Consider the following 27,191-nt stretch of genomic DNA (forward strand, 5'->3'; position numbering starts at 1 on the left):
CCCACTTTATTTAAAAAAAAACAAACAATAGCTTTAACATAGTTGCTTGTCCCTGGCATTTAGAATGTCACATTCCATTTCAAATACAGGCTATGCATTTGCTTTCATTTGGCCTTTACCATCACTTGGGCAAGGGTAGTTCTACACACAACTCTATGGAAGCCTTTTAGGACCCATGGTAGGAGCTGCTTGGCAACATACTATTGAAGACAATCATTACTGGAGATCTTACTTAGTAAAAGAGTACAGAATAAAAGCAGTGGAAGTGGTCCTGTAGCAGAGAAACTGTGTTTTGTATGAGGCAACTATGATTATCAGTTTTAGGCTTATCAAGCAGGTGCTTGGGGCAGCAGCTCCGGAGCGGGGCGGCACTTTCAGGTATGTGGCGGCAATTTGGCAGAGGGCCCCTCACTCCCGTTCGGAGCAAAGGACCTCCCGCTGAATTGCCACAGATCATGATCACGGCTATTTGGGGGGGGGGGGCGGCTGCTTGGGGCAGCAAAACCCCTGGAGCCGGCCCTGTCTGTGGCTACAATAAAGTGTCTGTTGGCATCTTAAACAGTTGAATTTTCCTTTGCTCCAGTAAGAATCTTAAAACAAGTTCTGACCAGTAATATTTGCACCCATTTGGTTGAAGTGAAGGGATCATTATAGTAGAGGTACCCTATATAGCAGTAATACTTCTTGGTAAAATAGTTAAAGATTAATCAGTCTTATCCTTAGTCATTTGCACTGCACATTAGATCAATGTATTATTAAATGGCAAAAGGCTTTCTAACCATCTTCATTGTACCTACCATATAGGGGGGAAAAGTGAGAAGAGACACACAAACACTTTTCAGCACCAGCAAGTGAAAGTCTCACAAGAATATTAGTTACATAAACCAACCAACCTTAAAGTACATATTTTATTGGTCATAGAATCTGCCTGGAATTATAACAGTTACAGAATTCAGTGTGACTGGCTTATATGCCTTCATCAGGGAAAGTTGTTCCAGCAGCTGCGTCCAGGTCTGCAACTTGCATTGCTGCAGTAAGTTAATGTTTCAATGATACTTCCTCCAACGATCATGCTCTGCATCAATTAAATTAAAACAAGTCAGTATGCTGAAGTCAGAGACCATTTTTAGTACTTAGGTATTTAAAGTACAGTCTAAGATTGTACTTGTGGTGAACAAAGATTATTTTGTAAATTATTTAATTCCTAAATATTACCAAACAGCTAATTCATCTTCACAACTTCTGACAGGCAAGTATACCCATTTTCCACATAGGTTAAAATTATTTAGTGAAGGTCACAAAACAGCAGAAGCAGGGTTAGACTTTAGCTCCTTATTTCTAGTCCCATGCTCAATCTGTTAGTACAGGTCTTGTCAGCGTTTCTCAGATATATAAATAAAGTTAAGCACTCTCTCTCACTTTGCTTCCTCTTCCAGGAACAGGTTTTGAAATAATCCTCCCCCATAGTTTTACAGACTACACTAGTGTGCCCAACCATACAAAACAAGGTTTTACTTACTCAAGTGCTCATAGTTCCAAATGTAGCTGACAACAACATAACCAAAAAGCACCATAGCGGCACCACCGATGTTCCCTTTCTTCACATTGATGTACTTATTTAAGTATCTGTCATAACCTAAATAGGGGAGAGTTATTTTCTTAAGTTCAGTGTCAATTATACCCTGTATACAGTTATACTTATAACTCAAAAGTCATTTTGTACAACTACTTAATGCACCACTTTCAACAGCAATTCAGATGAGAAAAAACCACAAGAAAAATCTCTGGAGATCATAGATGCTATTTTCTAAACCTACTAATGCAGTGGTTCTCAGCCTATTTATCATTGTGGGCTGCATTCAATACTACCTGTATGGCCCTGGGGATGTCACATGGGCCACATCTGTGTGCTGACTGGGCCACAGGTTGAGAACCACGGTACTAATGAAACAAGTCTACCAGAAGACAACTCTCATGTTAAGAAAAATAGGGTTAGTATTAGCTTTAGACTCGTGTATGGAAAGGAATAAGAGTGATCCAGTATCTTGTTTCAAGCGAGACATTACTGTGACTTTTATGAGATCAAAGTTGTTTCTCCAGTTATCCAATTTTTTAAAAGAACGATATTCTCTGTCTACCCAACTACTAGTAGTCAAGAATACTTGTGTTTAAAGATATCTAAAGATGTATATGGCACCTACATAAATTGAAGTTACAGCAGAAGTACAGTATTTAAAAATTGCTTAGTCTTTAGGGTTTTTGCAAAATTGTTACTGAATTTTATTAGTCTCTGTATTATGTTAATCTCTACAAAAGCTTGTTTCTTTCCAAACCACCATCACCTAACATTACACATTTTATTTGCTTCTTGTGATATGAAAAAAGTACTGATTGTTTATTTTAAGCAAATAAATTCAGGTCCCACACACTAATTTTAAGGAATAAGCAGGCCATTTTACTGATTTAAACCATTTAAAAGATCTATTTATCTATATGTAAACCTAAAGCATATTAAACCTCTGAACAGGCTGACAAAGCAACCTTAATGAATTCACACACATTCATAAGAAAAGAACAATATACTATAGAAGGCAACATTTCTGTGCCTGCTTTAGGAACATAAGAACTGCCATATTGAATCACATGAGTGGGCCATCTAGTCTGGTATTTTGTCTGCATCAATGGCCAGTACCAGCTGCTTCAGAAGCAGCACCAGGCAATTATGGGATAACCTGTCCCCAAGGAAAACTTTCTGCCTAGCCCCTGCAATAGTTTGGAGCATAAGCCAGCCTCTAAGTTTCTTCCTCACAGGAAGGATGGTGACAGTATATTTAAATATGTGCATGGTGCTGGTCAGTGTCAGTAGAGGAGATACTCCCACTTCTTTAATGAGGGGCAGCATTCCCCACTGAGGATAGGTCCACACTGCAGTGGCATGCAGGGTACAGAAGCTGCACACCCAGCTAGCATAGGTATAAACACCACCACAGACGATGAGGCACAGCTTTGGCAAGTAGGGTCAAGTACCCTACATGCCTGAACTCTAGGGTATATGCCCTATGTGGCTCTCTACAAGTCCAAGCAGTGCCTCCCATGGCTAGAGTTATTTTTAGCAGTTTAGCATGCCACTGCCACAGTGAAACTCCAGCAGCAGGGAAAGGCAGGAGCTGCCAGAGCCTTTCCTCACTGCCTCCCCCTTGCTGGAACTTTTCATTGCCATGTGTATCTACACACTGCAGCAAGTGTGGATGCAGGCGGTTTTTCACTGTGATGGGTAGACAAGGTTTAAGTCTGAGAGGATGGGTGGGGCAAATACTACCACCTAGTCCTCCCCAGCAAAGCCAGATATGGCCAGTTAGGCCCAGATCCTTCAGCTGGCTCTAAGCAGGATCTGAAAATGTGTGCAGGGTTAGGATATGTGGAAGGGATCTAGAGGGCAGGGCAGCTCCACATCTGTCCTTGCCATCAGTAGTACTTGGCATTACCCTTTACCAAGGCTACCTGCTTTACCCCTGCCAGCTCCTGGGGCAGACTCACCTCTTCGCACAGCCCCCGTCAGCCCGGAGGGGGTGAAATCCCGCATTGCGATCCAGCTGGGCATCTGGCCCAGCTTCACGTCCAGCAGCCTGGTGTCTCTGAGGGGAACTGAGAGACAGAGAAAGGCCGGTCACTGCCCGTTTGTCTGGGAGGGGCTGCAGCACAGGGACCCGGGGACAGGCACGGAGAGAATCACACTGGACGGGAGGGGACCCTCCGGGGGGGATGGGCAGGGATCCCGGGGGTGCGAGGATGGGGGGAGGGAGGGAATCCCGGGGGTACGGGGTGGGCAGGACGGGGCACGCTGAGGAGGCCGGGCTAGGGCCAGAGGCGCCCCGCAGGACCTGGGCCGGGGGCTGGGCGGGAACCAGCCGCCGCAGTCTCCGGTCACCTTGGAGCCCCCGGGGCCGCACTCACCGGGCCGGTCCGCCATCTTGCAGCTGCGCGGGGTGCCGGTGCGCAAGAGAGGAAGACGGGCAGGGCGTGGCGCTGAGACTCACGGGAGGAAGGGCTCAGAAGCCGGAAGTGAGGCAGCCATTGCCGGCGTGGGCGGGGCGCCATGATAGGGAGGGCGGGGTTGGCTGGCTCCGAGCCACGTGCGAGCGGGCCCTCCCTGCGTGTTACGTGCAAGGAGACTCCCTTCGTGTGAACAGACCACCCACGTGTCCCGTGCAAGGGGACACCCCCTCGTGAATAGACCACCCGCATGTCGTGCAAAGAAACACCCCTCGTGTGAACAGACCACCCGCGTGTCCCGTGCAAGGGGACACCCCCTTGTGTGAACAGACCACCCACGTGTCACATGCAAGGTGGGAGGGATAGTTCAGTGGTTTGAGCATTGGCCTGCTAAACCCAGGGTTGTGACTTCAATCCTTGAGGAGGCCACTTAGGGATCTGGGGCAAAAATTGGTCCTGCTAGTGAAGGCAGGGGGCTGGACTCAATGACCTTTCAGAGTCCCTTCCCGTTCTAGGAGATTGGTATATCTCCTATTATTACATTTATTACCTTACCCCCTCATGTGAACAGACCACTCGTGTGTCACGTGCAAGGAGACACCCCTGTGAACAGACCCTGGTGTGTCACCTCCCCTCTCAGGGCCCTGCACCCCACACATGGGGCCACCCTGTGCTCTCAGGGGTGATCTTTATTTGATGCCTGACACTCAGCAGTTGTGCGTGGGCACCATTTGGACTTTTCCACAAAATGTTACCCCACCCTGTGTTGTGTCTGTGTGGGAACGGCTCCATTTTGCATTCAGGGTTGTCATCCCCATCCCGGGACTCAATGCCTCGTATCGAACTGACAACACTTTTCATGAAAATATGACCTAGGGATGCAAGATGAGGAAATCCATGTGAAAACATAGTGACTTGTGGTGACATATGATAACATCTTTGACATGTAACCAAGCGGTGTCACATTGCATCAGAATGTCTGCACTGTGCATCTGTACATCATCTTGCAGAGAGGCAGCAACTGCAGCATGAGGACTTCAGTGCAGAACTGATGCAATGCAATGATTTTTGTATGCAAATAAGATCAAGTCAGATGCAATATCGCCTAGCATCTCAAGGCAAAGACATAGAAACATAGGAATTGCCAGGCTGGATCAGACCCAAGGTCCATTCTAGTCCAATGTCCTGCCGCTGATAGCAGCCAATACCAGATGCTTCAGTGGAAGATGTAAGAACCCTGCACTAGGCAGATGTGGGAAACTCTATCCCCCACATTAAGGGCTTGTCTACACTTACTGGGGGAATCAATGAGCGATGCATCAGTGGCTGATTTAGTGAGTCTAGTGAAGACCCACTAAATCGACTGCAGATTGCTCGCCTGTCGACCCCTGAACTCCACTGGATTGAGAAGAGTAGGGGGAGTCGACGGGTCCTGAAGCCTTTCTCCCCAGCCCCCAGCTCATCACTAGCTGTCAGGGAGAGCTCATTTAGACTTTGCTTACAAATCATCATTTGAAATTATTAGGTTGGCCAACATCACCGAAATGAATGCACTGACATTGTTGTAAAAACAACAGCTGTATAAGGAAGCTAGTGTATTTTCATACTTTTCAAATCTATTATACTTTCAGATACACATATTTTATCATACACTGTATATGCTTTTAAAGTGTGTATTAATGTTTCAATTTCAATTCAAATTCCCAAACAGTCACTAAATTGGCGTGTTTCAGAGTAGCAGCCATGTTAGTGTGTATCCGCAAAAAGAACAGGCGTACTTGTGGCACCTAGAGACTAACAAAAGTATTTGACCATAAGCTTTCATGGGCCCACTTCATCGGATGCATAGAATGGAACTTATAGTGAGGAGATATATATACATACAGAGAACATGAAAAAGTGGGAGTTGCCCAATCAACTCTAAGAGGCTAATTAATTAAGATGCACTATTGTCAGCAGGAGAAAAAAAACTTTTGTACTGATAATCAAGATAGCTCATTTAAGACAGTTTGACAAGAAGGTGTGAGGATACTTAACATGGGGAAATAGATTAAATGTGTGTAATGGTTCAGCCATTCCCAGTCTCTATTTAAGCCTAAATTGATTGTATCGAGTTTGCATATTAATTCAAGTTCAGTTTCTAGTTGGAGTCTGTTTTTGAAGCTTTTCTGTTGCAAAATTGCCATCTTTAAAGCTGTTACTGAGTGACCAGAGAGGTTGAAGTGTTCTCCTACTGGTTTTTGAATGTTATGATTCCTGATGTCAGGTTTGTGTCCATTTATTCTTTTGTGTAGAGATTGTCTAGTTTGGCATCTATCACATTTGTAGATGTACAGGTGAACGAGCCTCTGATGGTGTGGCTGATGTGATGGGGTCCTATTACGGTGTCACTTGAATAGAGATGTGGACAGAGTTAGCATCAGGCTTTGTTGCAAGGATAGGTTCCTGGGTTAGTGTTTTTGTTCTGTGGTGTGTGGTTGCTGGTGAGTATTTTCTTCAGGTTGGGGGGCTGTCTGTAAGCAAGGACAGGCCTGTCTCCCAAGATCTGGGAGAGTGAGGGATCATCTTTCAGGATAGCTTGTAGATCTTTGAGGATGCGCTGGAGAGGTTTTAGTTGGGGGATGAAGTAGCGTTCTGTTACTTTCTTTGTTGGGCCTATCCTGTAGTAGGTGACTTCTGGGTACTCTTCTGGCTCTGTCAATCTGTTTCTTCACTTCAGCAGGTGGGTATTGTAGTTTTAAGAATGCTCGATAGAGATCTTGTAGGTGTTTGTCTCTGTCTGAGGGATTGGAGCAAATGCGGTTGTATCTTAGAGCTTGGCTGTAGACAATGGATCATGTGGTGTGTCCTGGATGGAAGCTGGAGGCATGTAGGTAAGTATAGCGGTCAGTAGGTTTCCGATATAGGGTGGTGTTTATGTGATCATCGCTTATTAGCACAGTAGTGTCAAGGAAATGGACCGCTTGTGTGGATTGATCTAGGCTGAGGTGGATGGTGGGATGGAAATTGTTGAAATCATGGTGGAATTCCTCAAGGGCTTCTTTTCCATGGATCCAGATGATGAAGATGTCATCAATGTAGCGCAAGGAGAGTAGGGGCTTTAGGGGATGAGAGCTAAGGAAACGTTGTTCTAAATCAGCCATAAAAATGTTGGCATCCTGTGAGGCCATGTGAGTACCCATAGCAGTGCCACTGACTTGAAGGTATATATTGTCCACAAATGTGAAATAGTTGTGGGTGAGGACAAAGTCGCAATGTTCAGCCACCAGGTTTGGCATGTAACTAGTTCACAAAACTGGGGGGAGGAGGAGTGTTGGAGAAATTCAGCGGGGGTGTAGGGAAATCACTGGCAGCGCCACATGATGAAGTTACATGATATTGTTGCCACATCACATCAGAACTTTGCAGTGTAATAATGTTTCACAACCCTCCCAAAAGTTATTTGGGGTTTGCTAATGTCTTGCAAGTGACATTTCCAGGATGTAGGATCAGTGCAACAAAAAGAGGATGATCCTCACACTGTCAGCTCAGATGATGTCAGGAGTCTAAGGGCTGGAGAGTGAAACAACCATAGAGCTCTTTCTCTTTTACCATTTCAAAGATATTAGAGAGTTGGAGGGGTTGATCTTTTTTTCTAGCTATGTTCCTCCAGTGTTTCTTAATGTTTCTGAAGCTGAGGACCTGCTACCTCCTTCCTCACCCAAAACAGTGTGAATCTAAAATATGTTAATTTTATTGCTGGAACGAGCCTGTCACTGCAGAACCCCCAAACTATTCCTGGGCCCTTTCTGGGGTCATGGATTTTGGTTTATAATTAGCATCTGCCTCTATCCTCCTACTCCACTTCTTTCTGTTCCCCACACATCTGTGCTCTTGCCACATCCCCCTTCTGTCTCAGGATTGTGCCTTACAGTGTGGTCTCCAGTGCAGTGTAAGCTCTGCTGTGAAATTACTTATAGGATGAAGGGGGTGAGTTAGGCCACCAGCTTTTCCTATACTAGTGATTATATGACAAGTGAAAAATGAATCACGTGGTCCCATCTTAGTCCCTTTGTGGCTTTTTTTACATGTCAGAACCATCCCACCCTTCAGCACCACAGGCGAAAGCAGCCAAGGAGTAGTACAGCAGTAGCTGTAACTAAGAACTGCTGTGCCGTTGCATAGGCAGAAGCCTGTAAGGATAGTTGGCATATTACCTGCAGGAGCTGTGCCTTGCTGTGATGAGTGCTATTTCCTCATTTCTATAAATATTAACAGAGCATCCAGATTTGTTTCATGTTTAATTTTCTTTGCCCATGAGTCACTATTGGGGTCCCTTGGCATGTGTGGGCTGGGCAGCAAGGAGATCTCTTTATGCAGAGGGGAGGGAGGGAGTCTGAAAAAACTAGATAGGATTAAATGAATGATCATTTTAACAAGTAGAAAACCCCAGCAGGTGTCAGCCTTGCTTAGCAGAACTGTTCATCTAGAAATAATCTCTACATTAGCCCGACCTCTAGAGGTTTTAAAACGACATAATTCAAACTCATGAAATAAGCGTTGGGTTTTCTGTGAAAGCAAAATGATACGGTAGGAAACAGAGACTAGCCGTCCACCGGTGCCTCTGGAGTGCCAGGGAAGGCCCAAGCTTTGCTACCCCTCATCCTGATAATACCGTTCTACAGTTTAATAGACTTTATCCTCAGGTGTTCTACGTGTTCAGCTCATATCTTGCCTTAATCAGTTTCTTAACTTAGAAGGATGCTCTCTCCCTTAAATAAGAAAAAGGATGGCATAAATTAATGCCTGTTATTTTCTTTTACTTATTAGTAGGAACCAGTATTAGGAAAATTTAATGTGCTCAGTCAGTTAAAGGAATTATTCCTCCCCAATTCTCTGTTAAATGAGTTAAAAATCCTTCTATTAAATTAAGTTTTATTTTATTATTGCACTTACCGCTAATGCTTTTTATATTGCAAAACTGGCCCCTGACGAACTCTCATATGGCCTTTTTCTTGTATTGCTAGACTCTATAGGCTCAGTCCTGCTTCCCTTCCTGAGGCATGTAGTCCTGTTGTCTGAAATGGGACTATTCATGTGAGCAAGGATCATTTGCAGGGGGAAAATCTGTAGGGTCAGGTCCCTGTTCTCAAGCAGTTCCTGTCCTGTGGAAAAGTGCCTGGCACTGTGCAAAGAAGATAATGTCAGGCTGGTGGAAGTTAGGGGTGGAATTGAAATCAGCTTTTCTTTTTTTAAATCTCCAATACAGGTTCACTTAGACAGCAGTGATCTAACCCCGACAAGAACTGTCCACCTTCTTTAAGAGTAAGAGTAGAGATAGAAGCTGTTTAGGCCCAGAACCTTAAAGGTGTTTAGGTTCCTAACTTCCATGGAAATCAGTCAGCGTTAGGTGCCTAAACAGGTTTTGAGGAGCTGAGTTTTAGTTTTTATACAACCTCAGCCCTGATTTGAGCACAATATTTAACTGATGTAAATATGTGCAGTGGTTCTGTGACATGTAATAGCCTACTGAAGTGCTGCCCTGAGGCTTTCACTCATTCCTCCGGGGACCTCCTAAATGGTGGGAAGTTACTTCACAAGTAATCACATGGAAACACCAAGGATTTCATCTTTCAAATATACAGAGCGTTTTGTAACAGAATTCAGTGAATGCGATGGACGTCTTTCTTTTTATATAGCATCTTTGATTCACGGTATTACAGTATGCTTCATTGGGGAAGCCAATTGTAAGCCAAAGAGCAATGACAGAGGCGGATTATGGTTTTGTGGGGCCCTGGGCCAGAGCAAGTGGGGGCCCCTCCCGATTCCTTCCGCCTGCAGTCCGCTCCTGCTGGGGAAATGAGGTCGGGGCGCAGGGGCTTGCCCCGCCCGGTGCTCCTACCAGGGAGTGGGAGAAGCCCCGCAGGAGTGCTGGGTGGGCAGAGCAGATCAGGGCATGGCAGCACCCATTTTTCCAGGGCCCCGGAATTGTCTGGGGCCCCTGGGCATGGGCCTCATTGGCCCAGTGGCTAATCTGCCACTGAGTAAAGAAAGGTTTTATAGCCAGCCGAATGAGAAGTAGCTTAAAATTAATGTTTGTACAGTGCCTAGCACAAAGGAGTCCTGGTCCTATGTGCTATGGTAAAACAAATAATAATAACGTCCATTATGCCTCGTAACATATTTTGAGATTCTTGGGTGATGAGTGCTACAGAATATTATTATTTAATATTATTATTGTATTACTGATGTAGCAGAATGTTTGCATAAATCAAACCAATCCAAACTGCAAAGGGTCCACACACTTAGCTTTTATCCTACAGTAATGATACTTTGCATTCCTCTAGCTCCTTCCCTCAACGCACTTTACAAATATTAATGAATTAAGGTAGGTAAGGGATATATGAGGACCCTTCTATCCATTGCTATAATGCAGCAGTTTAGCAACACATAGCAGCACTGCTTAGCAATAAGGACAGGAAGTAAAGAAGGCTACCACAGCTAACTGAAACTGCAGAGAGAATTCAAGCAGGCAGATTGCAATTATCTATATTGGAATTTGGTCAGGACACAAGGATTCATTTCCTATGCTAACAAAAAGTACTATGGGATCTTCAATGGCCATGGTGATCAGACCCTCAGTTTTACATCACATCCAGAAGACTGTCTCCGCCCCCCACCCCCACCTAACACCTTAATGGAGTATTGGTTTACCAATGACTAGAAGGGAGGGTACCGCTTAATGAATTGCTAGCACAACTCCCTAGAACAGGAAGATGTTACTTGCAGGTCTCCTAGCCAAGTAGTGATGCAACCCAATCCTACTTATCTTTTGAGATCTCAGGGCAACCACAGCAGATGATAGCTTGGCTGCAGGCATGGTGTTAAGTTTGGTGCACACAGGGCATGCAAAACATAGCAGCAGCCAGCGCAATCTGCACTTTGCTATCATTAATGTTTCCTTAGAGTTGCTGCCCTGGCAAGCCCTCATATCCTGGGGCCTCTTCCTCTTCTCTCTTTTGGTCTGAGGCTCTTTGCCAGTTGGAGTTTTCCCCAAGATGAAAAGGAGGAAGAGAAATGGCAGCTGCAGAGACATGGGCTGTCTGGGTTGGGAAGGGAAAGAGGAGGCCTGAGACATGATCCGTTAAGACAGAGATGAAGCAAGAAGGGAGGTTGAGACATTTTAGAGAAAGACTGGCCAAGCAGTCTCCTATCTCATTAGCACTTGCTGCTTCTCCATATTTGTTGTGAAGTACAGTGGCTAGAGTGGCACAAGGCCTTTCTTCTGAAGACCTGGAGCTGGCGGGTGATGTTTTCGGGTTATGAGAACTGAAAAAGCTGAGCAGAGCTGAAAATGGGGGCTAGGTTCCACAAGTGGGCATGCAGCTGCAGAACCTGAACCTGAGGCAGATAGACTTCTGATTTTTCCAAGTTGGCTTTAGATTTGTAAGGTGCTCAGATATCACAGTGTTGGGCATGGTATAAGAACCTAGCTAGGTTAGCTGAGAGTGGATTGCAATATCATTATCCTAGCTTTGTTATTTACCAATCTTGACCATTAAATTATCTGGCCCTGGTGACCACGCAACAAATGGTAGATGAAATTCACTGTTGCTAAATGCAAAATAATGCATATTGGAAAACACAATCCCAACTATACGTACAAAATGGTGGGATCTAAATTAGCTGTTACCACTCAAGAAAGAGATCGTAGAGTCATTGTGGATAGTTTCTGAAAACATCCACTCAACGTACTGCGGCCATCAAAAAAAGCTAACAATGTCAGGGGCTATAAGGAAAGGGATTGATAAAAAGACAATAAATATCATAATGCCACTATATAAAGCCATGGTATGCTCACACCGTGAATACTGCATGCAGTTCTGGTTGCCCCATCTCAACAAAGATATATTAGAAATGGTAAAGGTACAGAGAAGGACAACAGAAATGCTTAAGGGTATGGAAGAGCTTCCATGTGAGGAGAGATTGAAAAGACTGGGACTATTCATCTGGGAAAAGAGATGACTAAAAGGGAATATGATAGAGGTCTATAAAATTATGAACAGTGTGGAGAAATTGAATAAGGAAGGGTTATTTACTCCTTCACATAACACAAGAACCAGGGCTCACCCAATGAAATTAATAGGCAGCAAGTTTAAAAACAAATAAAAGGAAGTACTTCTTCACACAACATACAGTCAACCTGTGGAACTCATTGCCAGGGGATGTTGTAAAGGCCAAAACTGGGTTAAAAAATTAAAGAAGTTAATGGAGGATAGGTCCATCCATGGACCTAGGGATGGTCAGGGATGCAAACCCCATTCTCTGGGTGTCCCTAAACCTCTGACTGCCAGATGCTTGGATTTGGATAACAGGGATGCATCATTTGATAATACTCTGTTCTGTTCATTCCCTTTGAAGTATCTAGCATTGGACACTGTTGGAAGACAGGATACTGGGCTAGATAGACCATTGTTTCTGACTCAGTATGGCCATTCTTATAGCCCTGTTTTAACTAAGGTGCAGTAAATTGACTCCTGTGATGGAACTAGATATGCATGACAGCGGATCAATCGCCTATGAACTGATTGAGCTAGTGTGATCCACAGTAGTTCACAGGACAGTTGACAACTAAGCGGTGCCCTTGTTCCTTGCTTGTGAATAGATCTCATTTCAGATTTCTGTATATATAGCATTTTCTCGGATGCCAGCCTAAGGGACAATTATACATTAATAGCTACGTCTTTCAGAAGCAGCCAGCCCTGCTCCTGAGAAACGGCTATTTTCAGGCAGCCCTGTTTCTGCGGAGCTGCTATTTTTAGTGACTTCTATTTCTGAGGGGAAGAAAGCCATGTCTTTATCTCTAAACCATGGCCCAGACCCATTGGCTGTCTCACATTATGCAATAAACGTTTCCTCTTTACATCTCAGTAGCCTAGGGAAAGTGGTTCTCCAGCCATTACACAAAGCAACGATCCAAGCAAGGTCTAACTAGGCAGACAAAGGACTTGCGGGAGCTGGGAATGTTGCACACGTACCATTGATTCCGTTTCTGTTAACAGGGAAATGTAACAGTTCCCTCCTGGAAAATGCAGGACTTTTGGATGCCTCATTTGGAAGTCCAATCTGCTATCCGGTTTCAACCTCCCAAGAGTAATGATTAATCCCGTGCTTCAGGTTTTCGGGAATCAGTCAGTCTGTAGGTGTGGTAAAATGTGTTGCACATGTGTGACGGGTCTCACTCACAGCGGGGGCACTGCCCTGCGGCCGGGTCTGGGAATTGGCTCTTGCCCACTCTGGAACCCCTTGTCATCGATTGCTTGCGCCGTTCCCCCCTCTCTCCGTGTGACTCAGGCTGCTCCCTGTTTGTGAGTTGTCCCTCCGGGCAAGTCACTATTTAATCCTCCCTTTCCAGAGTATCAGAGTCCCCCTAGACAAACCGTCTGCATGCTGTGTCAGGCAGTCTTCCGATCAAAGTGCAGGTCCAGTACCTCTTTCCCAGTGCCTGGTAGGGGAACCCGGATCCACCCACTATTCTGACCTCCAGCCCAGGAACCCTGTGCTTAGCAACAGTCTACTCAATCTCCAGCCTTGTTGCTGTTTCCCTGGGCTCCTTCCTACCTCGTTTCTCTATTTCCTGCCCCACTGTGGGTTTCCCGGCCCAAGCTTTCTCCACTCCCAGTGGCTTCTTCACCCCCTCAGCTTCTTGCCAAATGCTGTAATCCAGGGCAGGATTCCAGGGCTTACACACCCCCCCTAAAACTCCTCCTTATCCCTAGCCAGCTCCCTGTTTCCCTCAGCAAGGACTGCAGAGCTCCCCCCTGCTAGCCCCTCTTGTGTTCAGCTTTCTGATTTTGTACAAGCCCAGCGTGCCTCTGCCCGGCAGGGCTTCACCTTCAATCAGGCTTTATCAGGCCCTGACTCTCCTTCAGGTGCAGCCTATACAGTTAATTGGCCCTTTTTAACCGGCTCAGGCCTTGGCAATGACACCATGTAAATGATTCAAGGTAACAAATGTCCCAGCTTTATGGTCATTAACCTATTGCACATACACATCTGGCTGAGATTGGAACTCAGAATCTGCAGCTCTAAGGTAGTTTCCTCTCTATGGAAGATAAAAGAGGCTCCATTAGCGCAGAAGAAGCTGGATCTCACTCATATGATCCTGATCCTATTGAAGTTAACGGAAGTTTGTCATTGACTTAAATGGGTGGACTGATCCAGCACGATGCAGTATTGTCTTGTGCCACCACGCTCAAAGTGCTATATGAGGGATGAGTTTATAGTAATATACCAGGAATACTTCTTTCTCATTAGCAGAACTAGCTCTAAACTGGCGGCCCGATACGAGAGTGAAGCAACTCTCGTCAGAGGGAAGAAGTGCTAAGCTGGTCTCAGCTGGAAGTAGCTAGTTTTATAGCTTGTGATGCTCCTGAATACTCCAGGCAGATTGCAACAGCAGTGTGGCTGAATGTCGCTGCTTTGGGTGACAGCAGCATCAGTGGAGAACTCGACCATAAAAGAACCCGTGGAGCTGCTCTTTCAGTTTACAGGCTAGATGCCAGGCATTCTGGAGACAAAACCAGCAAGTCCAAAGTCCTTGGCCTCCTCTGGATGTTGTGCCTATGGGAATCACTACAGATTGGTGCCCAACCAGTTGGTGAACGTCAGATACTCTGTCTCCTGCTGGAGGCCATAGCCAGAGAAGGAAGTATGTGCTGATTTGTGGTGCCTGGGCGACGCCGCCCTCTCCCAGAGAATAGGAGAATTGATCATAATACTGAACTAGCAGAGTTTGTCCTTTAAGTGTCCTGAAAGAGGACAGATTTTGAGGCTGCTCTTGTCCTGAGTTCAAATCTGTTGCACTCTTTCAATGTCGCTTTTTATACAGTTCAGCCACACAACCCAGCCAGCTGATCTTTTTCTTCCTCCAGTGTACTGTCCCTTCCCAGGCTTTGACAAGGGTTTCATGGAGATTTAGATGCTGCCATTCAGAGCAAGACAGTAAGTCAGCCCCATTTCCTCTACAGTCACAGCCGGCATCTCATTCACTCTGGGCTTGTTACTATTTACAGTGTTATTGTTGGCAGGACAAGAAGATCAGTTCTACCGGAGCTGGATTTTCTGCTTGTAGTGGGATGCTCCTGATTTTAAGAGAGCTGAACCAAAATATAACTATAAATCATCATTCCACTGGAAAACTGCTCCACGGCCTCCTAAGCAGTGAGAATCATCCCCTCTGGCCGCATGGAAATGTGAACAAGAAGCTCCAACCAAGTATCTAACACACACTGGTTACCACTGGCACTGCTAGGGTGACCAGATGTCCCGATTTTACAGGGACAGTCCCGATTTGGAGAGCTTTTTCTTATATAGGCACCTATTATCCCCCACCCGGTCCTGATTTTTTACACTTGCTGTCTGGTCATCCTAGGCACTGCTGATGCATCAGAGTTATGCTTCCTCATCAGCATAAGAGTTTTCATAGCAAGACAAAAGGCAGAACAAATCCCCAGCAAATCCCATAAAGGGAGACGGCTGGAAGAGGTTTCCTTAGCACACAGGAATGATACAGGAAGGGAAGTCCCTTTTCTTCCGGAATTCTTACTGAATATATTGAGGTTTCATGCTACCATAAAGCCCACTAATCAGGAGGCAATGGGGAAGGAGCTTGTTGCAGAGTAGACAAATGGCCCTTGAAAATGTGCTGTGGAAATGGCATGAGGAAGCTCTCAATGTCCTTCCAACAGGGGGTTCTGTGATAATCAGGCCAGAGCATTCTGTTGCCATGACGGAAGAGGGCGTCCATTGTGTGGCAACAGCCCAGAGCTGCCATTCCCCCAGGGGCATGAGGGAAGCTGGCTGGAGAGCTGTGTAATAGCAGCAAGCGGGAGGGAGGTAGCTGGAGAGAGGAGCAACGTGGCTGGGTGAAGAGAAACACAGTATGCCCATATAGAAATAGAATAAGAAAAGACAGGACGAGGGACTAGAGCTAGTTACATCAAAGTGTCTGTGTCCGGGCCTTTCAGCACCAGGAGAAGGGGAAATAAATAAATGCAGGTGGAACCAGTTTTAATTACAGCCTGAGAATTGCGGAGGAAATGAAACCCACTGACCAGCAAACTCCAAAGCCATGCCACTGAAAGAGCTTTCATTTGTTTATTGTAAGGGGAGAAAAGTCAGCAGAGGGGAAACATCGAAAAAGCGGGAAACGTCGCCTGTGAGATCATCAGCGGAACACACACCTGAGCAGCTCACTTTACACCCACAACCACACGGGGGTGAGAACATCAGCTTTTGCCGAAGGCCCAGGCCCATGCAGCCAAAGGAAAGTGGTTAATAATGGATTCAGTTACCCACTAAAACAAAGAGACTGGACAGGCAGTTTACTGTAAGCGTGTTTATGTGGTGTCCCTGCTGTTAGGGGACCAGCCTCCGCATTATGGGTGGCATTGTGCTAGCATGTCACATCTGTACTTAAGCACGGCTACTGAAAGCACCATTTCCCTGAGCCATGTGGGCAAACATTTTTTTCTCCATGTGATTACTGCGTTATTGTGGAAGCCAGTAAAGAATTAATAAGGATTTGAAGGGGATTTTAATGCATGTTAGTCAGTTAGCATGAGTTAGGCTAGCTGTGACCCTAATGACGTGAGATTTGTAGAAGCAAGATAATGTGAGACAGACTGAACTGTGTGAAAAGTTATTACGACCTTGCAAATATGCAGGCTTGCTTTTCTTAGTAGTGAGATAAATAAGATAGCAGAAAAGCTTATGTATAAACAAAATGTATTTGTTGCTTTTTACTGTCTCCATGATAGATAGAAATTGTCTGTAACAAAGGTATAAAGGCTTGATGTAATTGTTTACTAGTTGAGAGACCTGTCCGGAACTGGGGCGACCCTGTGTCCTATGGCACTCTCTCCCTCCATTGTAATTACTGGAGAAATAATAAAGTATTTGATTTTGCTGCACCCAAACAAAAAGCGAGAACTGAGTTTTTCTCCGACAGTTATATATACTAGAGGCTATTTAGCAGGTAAGTCTCTAGCACCCTTAAATACCACAAGGATTTGCACTAAAGATCCTGCGGTCATTCAGGTGCTGATCTGGTCTTTGGTGCAAATTAAAGGATGCTCTGATTTGCAGGCGGTTCTGGCAGCCCCTTTTTCTGAGCCAGACAATCCACATGTTCAGCAGGAGGGGGCTTGGCATAAAAGCCTCTCTGGCAGCTCTATGCCACCTGCAGATTGTCCTGCAAAGGGGACATCTTCCATCAGCCGGGGAAGCCAGCTTCAGAACAGGTTGGCAGTGTAGACATGATTAAAGAGAAAGAAGTGGGGGAGGGGAATTCATCATATGTGGTGCAGAAAATCAGAGCAATAGGACGCAAAGGAGACATTAGAGGACATAATTGCTGCAATTGATGTTTGAGATGTGTAACAGATGAATGGAAATTTCCTGGATCTCAATGGGCTTGTAAGCCAATGAAAGGGAGAACACATTTATCTCTTAGCTTTGATCCTTGAAACCCCTCCAGAGGAGCCTTCTAAATAAAGACACAGACATCATTAGATTTCTCTCAGCAGGATTTTACAATCTAAAAACAGCAAAAGAAGTGGGCAGCTTTTGCCTCTGGCCTGGGCCGTAGTGGATGGAAAGATGCCCCCCCCATGCCAGACCCTCTTGGCTGAAGGCGCCGTTTGTCCAGAGCAGTCTCTCTACTGACCCCGGGAAGGTGTGGACAGAAGAGTTTCCCTGAATAGGAAAGGCTTGCTTCCTGGCCATAGTGGGGACGAGGCATGGCAGGTTGCATTAGCTCAGCTGAAGCATAAGGAAGTTCTCTGGCCTGTGTTGTGCAGGAGGTCAGACTAGATGATCACAGTGGTCCATTCTGGAATCCATGAATTTATGAAGTTCGGGTAGACCTATCTTCCCAACCACTGCACGCTGGGGCTTGCATCAGTCCTGGGCCTTGTGCTGTGCCTACAGCATTGACAGACCTGAATGGTATTAAATAAAACTTTGTCACAATATTAAGCCTGTCTAAAGAGGTTCTCAACTGTGAGTAGAGCAATGTTGTTTTTTTTACAGAGTAAGAATTCCCTAACTCCAGAAAAAGCCAGGACTCATTGGCAGCCTTTCTAAGCGCTGACTGCCTTTGTATTCTGGACGCAGGCAAAGGACAGCATATGAAGCATGAGTGAGTCTCGGCTGCTTCTATCAGAATGGGAGCTCATTATTTGGCACTTTCTCCTTTTACTGCTTTGCTACTGAATGGAGGAACGAAATGGGACAGAAATCTGGGAACTGAAGGGTAATTTACAGCTTAGGAAAGAGCAGATCAAATTAATTAGCTGACTGAGGGTCCACTCTGAACTGTGCTACAGTGCTCACACTGGATTTTCTGTGTCACGTGGTCTGTCTGTGCTCTGCTTCTGAGATTAGATGTGCTGGGAGATTAAAGCCGTAATTTTTAAAGAAATTAAGTGCCCGATGAGGGATGCAAAATGTGTATGCAATTGAATGCCTAATTTGTGTGCAAAATCTACATGATTGGCTGTTCAGATCAGGTAATCACATGCTTAGAAGGCTACTTATGGCACTACCTGTTACTAGTCACAGTAACTGCATGTAAATTATGTGTGCAATTACCCATATAATTGTACATCTAACATCTTTGAATATCTGGGCCTAATTCAATTCCTAATACTTGTCCTTTTTTCTCTGGCTCAGCCCACATTAATACTTGTCATCACCATGAATTAAATAGTTTTCAAACATGACATCATAAAGGTCCATCTACAACAGCAAATGAAGCCTTTTGTGGAATTGCATAGCCCAGTAGCACTTCTGGGTCCTGTTATTAGCCACCTTGGTCCTTCTGGTGGAGAAGGGAACAAACAGTGTTTTTATCACGTTTCAGCCTGTTCCAGCTAGCCTAAGAACCCTACCTGGAGAAAGAACTTCACAGTCAGAAATGTCCTAAAATGTGTTCTTTTTTGTGTGCATATTTAAAAAAAACTGATTTCCATCTGAGAACTATTTGTCCTGATCCCGAGCTTCTGCAGTTTAATTTAGTCAGCAGATGCCATCTGAATGTTAATGCCTTCTTAATTCTCACCTACATGCTTTTATTCTTATTAATTTGGTATCTGGGGCTTTAATATTCCTTTTTTTCCCTATTCTGATCAGTTGAAATCATTTGATGGCAGTATTTCTGTAGCGGTTGCACGGTGTAATGTATAATTATGCATACCAGCGATATGTATGCAGTGTATCCTGCTTGTCCATTGTACTGTGGGTGAACGTGAATGATGTGATGTGCTAGGTGATTTGAAGGGAAGGTTTACTGATCCCTGATGGGAATAACCAAAGAGGGAAGAGGGGTCTGAAGATCATTTGCCTTCCCCCATCTCCCACCCCCACCCCCCACCCCCACCCCCATCATTCTGATGCCAGATCCCTTCCCTGAGGTTTCCTGCTAAACTGGAAAGCCAAGAGAGCAGAGTGATATTGTAGTGGTATGTAGACTGCAGGCATAGGTACTGTGGCATCTGTTAGTAGGTAACATGTCACATGCTGCGTGTGTCAGATCTGTAGTAATAATTTATATTACCTTTCCTCCTGAAGCAACCCAAAGTGACCATATATGTATTGTATTATAGGTGGGGTTGGTAGCACCACCTATTATTATGATTGTCTGACGCTTCCTGTTACCTGATCTTTTTAAAGTAGTTTATAACTTTGACAAACGTTAACCATTTGGGGTGAAATAGACTCATAGACTTTAAGGCCAGATGGGACCATCGTGATCATCTAACCTGACCTCCTGCACGTTGCAGGCCACAGAAACTCACCCACCCACTCCTGTAATAGACCCTTAACCTCTGGCTGAGTGACTGAAGTCCTCAAATCATGGTTTAAAGACTTTAAGTTACAGAGAATTCACCATTTACACTAGTTTAAACCTGCAAGTGACCCAGGCCCCATGCTTCAGAGGAAGATGAAACCCCCCCAGTGTTTCTGCCAATCTGATCCAGGGGAAAATTCCTTCCCAACCCCAAATATGAAGATCAGTTAGACCCTGAGCATGTGGGCAAGACCCGCCAGGCAGATACCTGGGAAAGAATTCCCGGTAGTAACTCGGAGCCCTCCCTATTTAGTGTCCTGTCTCCAATAATTGGGGATTTTTGCTACTGGCTGTCACTGATGGGCCACATGCCATCGCTGGCAGTCCCATCATCCCCTCCCCTCCATAAACTTAGCAAGCCCAGTCTTGAAGCCAGTTAGGTTTTTTGCCCCCACTGCTCCCCTGGGGAGGCTGTTCCAGAACTTCACTCCTCTGATGGTTAGAAACCTCCACCTAATTTCGAGCCTAAACTTGTTGATGGTCAGTTTAGAGCCATTTGTTCTCTGTAGCTATGGTGGGTATCTGTCTCAACCTGAATGTTTGTGCAACAGTTCAGCCAAAATCACTCAGATATTTCCAAGGATGAGGCTAGGAAAAGATATTTTGTTTTGCCCATATTAAAAAATCCTGGTGGCCTTTTATTTGAAAAACTCTAGCAACCCCCGGCTTTGGAGCAGGGACTTGAAAATTGGCAGGGAGTGACTGACCTGTACAGATAGAGATAGGGAGATACACAGCTTCATCCTCCACTGAAATAATGCAATAATGCAGCCTCCTCTGAGGTGGGGCTATTCAGCAGTGCACAGCAACCCTGTGAATAATATTTCCTTCATATAAAACCATTAGAGGAATTTTAGGTAGGCAGAATCTAATCATTTCTTGTTCTGGAATTAGGCCAGGACAGAGACTACACTGTTCTGGCAAGAGCAATGGACTCTTTAATGACCACCAGTGCTCAGGACCTTTGTAGGCACGTACCATTCTTTGGGATGAGATATAAAACTAGTATTCGGTTGGGGCATTCGATACAGACTGAGAGAAGAGTGCCACCGATTGAATCATCAACATCACTTTCTGAAGCCCCCAGAGTTTTCTTCGGAGGTCTCCTATCCACATGCAAACTGAGCCCTGCCTTTCTTGTGTGACGGGTCACCAGCAGAGCCCAAGGTAGCCAGACTAGAAGTTTCTAGGGTATTTGTAATATGGGACTTTTGTCATAGATGTTTCGCATGTATCTTGTCATGCACAGTTGTGTAAAACAAGGGGAGTCTCTTTGGGCGTGTCATGGTATTCTAGCACTAGAAAAGGTTCAGAAAAGGGCAACTAAAATGATTAGGGGTTTAGAGAGGGTCCCATACGAGGAAAGATTAAAGAGGCTAGGACTCTTCAGCTTGGAAAAGAGAAGACTAAGGGGGGATATGATAGAGGTATATAAAATCATGAGTGATGTTGAGAAAGGAGAAGTTATTTACTTATTCCCATAATGCAAGAACTAGGGGTCACCAAATGAAATTAATAGGCAGCAGGTTTAAAACAAATAAAAGGAAGTTCTTCTTCATGCAGCGCACAGTCAACTTGTGGAACTCCTTACCTGAGGAGGTTGTGAAGGCTAGGACTATTACAATGTTTAAAAGGGGACTGGATAAATTCATGGTGGCTAAGTCCATAAATGGCTATTAGCTAGGATGGGTAAGAATGGTGTCCCTAGCCTCTGTTTGTCAGAGGATGGAGATGGATGGCAGGAGAGAGATCACTTGATCATTGCCTGTTAGGTTCACTCCCTCTGGGGCACCTGGCATTGGCCACTGTCGGTAGACAGATACTGGGCTAGATGGACCTTTGGTCTGACCCGGTACGGCCGTTCTTATGTTCTGATGGCCAAACGAACCAGGAATGATGACACAAGAAATTGCTGACTCCTGTTTTTGGCTGGGAACTGCAGTTGGGCTGCACTTTTGTTTTGATTGCAGGCCCGATTATGTGCCCTTGGAGACCCACACCGGGAATGTTACATACAAAAGGAGGCTTCATTCAGGACCAAAAGCAACACCAAGTTAGAGAATGAAGGAGAAAATGGCCAGTTTCATGAACACAGCCACATTATTTGCAAAGACGGGGGTGGGGGGGGCTACTTAGTTTCCTTAAAAGCCATTGGTAAGGGATCTTGTCAAACACTTTTTGAAAATCCAAGTACACTATATCCACTGGTTCACATACTTGTTGACAGTCTCAAAGAATTCTAAGAGATTGGTGAGGCATGACTTCCCTTTAGAAAAGCCACGTTGATTCTTCCCCAACAAATCTTGTTCATCTATGAGTCTGATAATTCTGTTCTTTACTCTAGTTTCTACCAGTTTTAATGGTACTGAAGTTAGGCTCACCAGCCTGTAATTGCCAGGATCGCCTCTGGAGTCCTTTTTAAAAATCAGCGTTACATGAACTAACTTCCAGTACTCCAGTACAGAAGCTTGTTTCAGCACTAGGTTACATACCAGAGTTTACATTTCTGCAATTTCATATTTCAATTCCTTCCAAACTCTGAGTGAAAACCATTTGGTCCTGGTGACTTACTAGTATTTAATTTATCAATTTGTTCTAAAACTTCTTCTGTGGGTACATCAGCATGGGACGGTACTTTAGATTTATCACCCCAAAAGAATAGCTCTGCTGTGGGGATCTCCCCCACCTCCTCTGGAGTGAAGACGGATGCAAGGAATTCATTTAACTTCTCTATAATGGCCTTGTCTTCCTTGAGCGTTCCTTTAGCACCGTTGTCATCTAGCAGTCCCACTGCCTGTTTGGTCGGCTTCCTGCTTCTGATGTACTTACAAACATTCTTACCGTTAGTTTTTTGTGCCTTTAGCAAGTTCCTTCTCAGATCCTTCCTTGGCCTATTGTACGGTACTTTTACACTTGACCTGCCAGCATTTGTGCTCCTTCCTATTATCCTCACTAGGTTTTAACCTCCAAATTTTAAGGTGCCTTTTCACCTCTAACAGCCTCTATTACTCAGCTTTCTTGCCACAGTGGCATTCTTTTAGTCCTCTGATTGTCTTTTCTGATTTGGGGGATATATTTTTTCTGAGCGTCTCTTATGGTGTTTTTACATAGCCCCTTGGTAAGTGTGCATACCGAGAGCATCTGTCAGACCCCCTGTACACACAGGAACAACGAGAAATATTGTTAACAAAGTCTGGCAGTTTGTGTGGCAACGAGGGTGGTCTTGGTTTTAAACCAACTAGAGACTCAACCCCCTGATTCTATGCTTTTTGCCATGTCTGTTTCTTTTTTTGTTTCTGTTTCCCAGCCTAATGTCTTAAACATGCCCAGAAAAGGCTCTTTTCCCATCAGGCTGCATCTCTGCAGAGAGAATCTGAAACCCTCGTCCATTTCAGGCCCATCTGACCTTGCGTTGCAACCAGATGTTTCACTGGAGAGCGACACTAAGGAAAGGCCAAGCTGCACATAGCTGCCAATGAACTCTCTGGTTTGGTCAAGCAGCTGTAAACACAAAGAGAACAAGACAAACAACCCTTTTCTAAGCGGAGTCAGTTGAAGGCAGAGCTAAATCCAAACACGTGCACAGCTGTTTGTAGATCACGTGAGCTGGGCTCACACCCGTTGGAGCAAGACACCTGCCAGCAAGGGACTGGATCTCAGCTTCGACTTCAAAGGTCATCTTAAATCCTGGAGCCACACATAGCTGAGTCATTGTGTTTTGCAGATACCGAGTATTGTCCCCGCTTGTTTGAATAGCAGGTTTTGGCTAAGCCCATCACAGCAGCCTCTGCTCTTTCTGTCCCCTCCCCCCCATCTCAGCTCCCCAATCCTAATCCAATCGTGGCTCATCACCAGGCTGGAGCAGAGGACTAAGCGTTTACATGGCCCAGCCACGCTGCTGTACTTGAGCAGGTTTCTAGGGGTGGAAATCTGAAATCCTCGCAGCAAGTGCTGCCCTGCTGGGCTCACTTCGGGGAGCAGTTCCTAGGCAGTGAGGCAGGAAAGGACCATTTTGGTCATTCCCTGTGGGCTCCGGTGTGGCACTGGACTTTTTTCTTCAAGCATGAAGCTTGCTCGGCAGGGCCTCAGTCTAATGTATGAACTGCTGCCACCTCATTTACCCCCCAGCCTCAAGTTCTGCCTGACTTCCCACTTGTGCAAACTAGCAGACGCCGGTGGAAGGGGCTGCACACGGTGGAAGTCGGGGCAGAATTTGGTTTGAAATCTTTGGGCTCTCCAGATGCGAAGATCAGATCATTCTCTGCCTCTGAGCTCTCCATCTGTAAATCCGCTGGTACTAGGGTGATAGGGGCCACAGAATACTGGGATAGATATCCCTTGAAACTCACAAGGGGGGGTCACCAAGCCAGTGGCATAACGGTTACAAATAGTTTGACATTTGAAATAGTACCTTCCATCCCGACGGATCTGAAGGGGCTGTACAGCACATGCTATCCATATATCAGGATCTCTCACCTCCCATTGAAATAGCCTCATTCTGCACAAGCAACACTATCCTACATAGTTTGTGTAGCAGAGGAAGTGAAGAGTAATGTCAGCCGTTGAAACCGTAGGGGGAATTTAGACTGGCAGAATGTGATTACCCAGGCTGGAATTTGGTCAGGCCTCTGGAGTTTTACTCTTGCCCAAAGTTCAGTGGGATCAGGCAAAGACCCAGTTTAATGTTTCCCTTGAAAGGTGGCTCCTACAGCAGCCCAGTGCCCCCCTAACACTCTTGTTATGATCGGTATCACTGGTTGGCATTGCTACACAGAGCCCTCCGCGTTCTTTTATGTGCTGGGCGAGCAAATGTTCAGTCTTGGGAAGATGTGCCTTGTAGTTGTTAGTTTTATATGCCAAGTTAGAGGGCGTGGGGAGCTGTGTGAGCAGCTGGAGAGTTTGCTTTCTGCCCTGGTCTCTGATTGGAGTCAATTCTTGAGGCAGACTTCTTTCCTGGTGGCGGGCTGAGATCCCTGAAAGAAGAGATTTCCCTGCATGCTGTTTGACCAGTGCTGCTCTAGATCTGGTGTATATATGTGTAAATAAACAAGTTATACCTAGAATAGGCCCATACACCACATCACTGATTTCTCCTCCAGTGGGAAGCCAATCTGCAAAGCCAGGACATTTGCTGTACAGGGGCATCTCAGCAGAGGGGCAGCACGATGCTGAGGCATTGATCCATTAGCAGCTCCGAGGGAAGAGTGCCATTGACTGAACTACCATCATAACTTCCTACAGCACTTAGATTTCCCCATCCACGTGGTGGCTAAACCTAAGACTGTTCTGCCAAAATCATAGACCGGAGTGGTTTGGCTATAGTCCACTGGGAAGAGTCACACACACACAGTCACACACTGCTGACTGTGGAGTGTATTGACCTCAGTGTTGTTATGCCAGCAGAGAATCAGGCCCCATAAATCTACTTTAATAATCAGTATGCACGTAAGGCTGCAGTTCTAATGTGGACGAGGTCTAGTTAATCATGTGTTTCATGCCAGTCTCACCACCATGGTAGCTGAGTACCTGTGCTTGTCTATCAGTTGTAAATCAGGAGTAACATCCCTGAAGTCAATCAGGTTCTATTCTATTCTGGCTCTTAGAGTGCGTCCATCACCGTGGTCTCTGAGCACTTCCCCGAGGTGCATTAGGATGAGTTACTAACTCATCCTAATGCACCTCGGGGAAGTGCTCAGAGACCACGGTGATGGACGCACTCTAAGAGCCAGAATAGAATAGAACCACATTGTGTAAGGGAGAGAATAATTAGGTCAGAAGATACAATATTTTACCAAAATCCCACCCATTTCAACTGTCATACTTTTTCTGTACAGTATTTCTTATCCCAGTTTCTGCCTCTCAAGGAGCTATTTTCTCACTGAAATGTTCTCCTTTCGCTTATTGGCCTCTGCTTCTGGTCCTGTTATTTTAATCACTGACATCACTCAGTGAATTGGGCAAAGAGAGCAAGCTGATTAGGAAGGAGGAAGGGATCCGATAACATTGTGTTCCACCCTCCCCTGTTAGTGAGACATTTCAATCTGTTTTAAACATCCGCTGCCTCACTGCTGGAGTCTAATACTCCACAACGGCCAGGGCAAGAGCTATTTTAATCCCTTTTCAGCATTGCGAGGCCCCTTCCCGTTCTCTCTCCCCCTGCATGCACGTATGCATATCTAGCCACCGAGAAATTCGTCGGAAAGGTCACCCAGGGGTATTCACTACCAGCAGGTGTGAAGTCAACACTGGTGTGATTCCAATCATCGGGCAGGAAGGAAGTGATTGGACAGTAGATGGGGGATAGGGTACAGTTTCCAGCTGAAGACTCATTGCCTGATTTAGGATGGCAGGGTGAGGGATGGGAATGCTCCTGAAAGTCTGATACCAATAGGGTCTTATTGTGCTATAGTCCCTCCCACTTGTTTTCAGCGTGTTTGATAATATTTAGAAATGTTATATGTAAAACCCACCTGGTCACATGTACAAGAAGGCAGCCTACGGTCCCAACCAGCCAATCAGATGAGCAGGTTTCATCCCTCCCCCTTGCTTTGGTCCTTTTGTTTTCCCTGATGAACTGGAAGGTGAATTTTCCTGGATGAATCTGAAACTCTTAAAGCATTTAGAATGAGCTGCTATTACAGTATATAAAGCTCTGCACTCAGATACTACAGTGATTAGGGATGGATGGATAGATTAGATTAGATAGATTATCCCTTGCCCCTTCAAAATAGTAATGTTGTTTAGCTCAAGCCCAGTCTTTTTCTTAATGTTTCAACATAAATGGATGGACAGAAGCAATGTGAATATCACTAGGTTCTTGGAGTCTGGCACCTTCATGGTTTATTGCTTTGGTGTGTGAATGTTAGACCTTGAAAGCGGTAGAAGTAATAGACAAATGACTCAAGCACGGTGGTGTTACTTAATACCAAGAGTGGCTCTGACCCTGAAGTTCAATGGTCCCTGCCCTTTTCTAAACAAAAAACAGCATTTATCAGACACCAAATGTCCTGGGTGACCCAGAGGATGATTCTGTTTTAGAGGAGAACTGGGCGGGACAGTTTTCCCATCGCATGCAGATTTTCAAGATTTAAAAAAAAAAATTTCCTTTGTGAATCGGGATGAAAAGTCAAAATCTGAAAAACTTTCACAAAAAGAAAATTAAAAAATAAAATTAGATCCAGTCAATCAAAACGTTTCACTTTAAGAATTTGGAAATGTTTGGTTTAAATGTAGACTTTTTAAACATTTTTTTCCCTGTAAATTAACTTAAATTTCAAAACTAAAAGTCATTTTGTACCCCAAAAAT

General features: G+C 45.1%; 1 protein-coding gene across 1 annotated transcript; it reads right to left on the bottom strand.

Annotated features, from left to right (window-relative positions):
- Positions 1 to 871: 871 nt before the first annotated feature.
- ATP5MF (ATP synthase membrane subunit f) lies at positions 872 to 4,073 on the bottom strand. Its single transcript, XM_039490452.1, has 4 exons — positions 3,955 to 4,073; positions 3,538 to 3,645; positions 1,520 to 1,636; positions 872 to 1,075 (listed from the first exon to the last, which is right to left on the bottom strand). Exons 1-4 carry the CDS (start codon positions 3,968 to 3,970, stop codon positions 1,047 to 1,049), a joined length of 270 nt encoding a protein of 89 aa, XP_039346386.1. The 5' UTR covers positions 3,971 to 4,073; the 3' UTR covers positions 872 to 1,046.
- Between the last annotated feature and the right edge of the window lie 23,118 nt (positions 4,074 to 27,191).

This window comes from Mauremys reevesii, linkage group 10, assembly GCF_016161935.1.
Source record: "Mauremys reevesii isolate NIE-2019 linkage group 10, ASM1616193v1, whole genome shotgun sequence".
Classification (NCBI taxonomy): Eukaryota; Metazoa; Chordata; order Testudines; family Geoemydidae; genus Mauremys; species Mauremys reevesii.

Coding starts and splice junctions, on each gene's coding strand:
- ATP5MF (XM_039490452.1), bottom strand. Junction 1,637..3,537: donor GACGGGGGCTGTGCGAAGAG/GTGAGTCTGCCC, acceptor TCCCCTATTTAG/GTTATGACAGATACTTAAAT. Junction 1,076..1,519: donor TTGGAACTATGAGCACTTGA/GTAAGTAAAACC, acceptor TAATTGATGCAG/AGCATGATCGTTGGAGGAAG.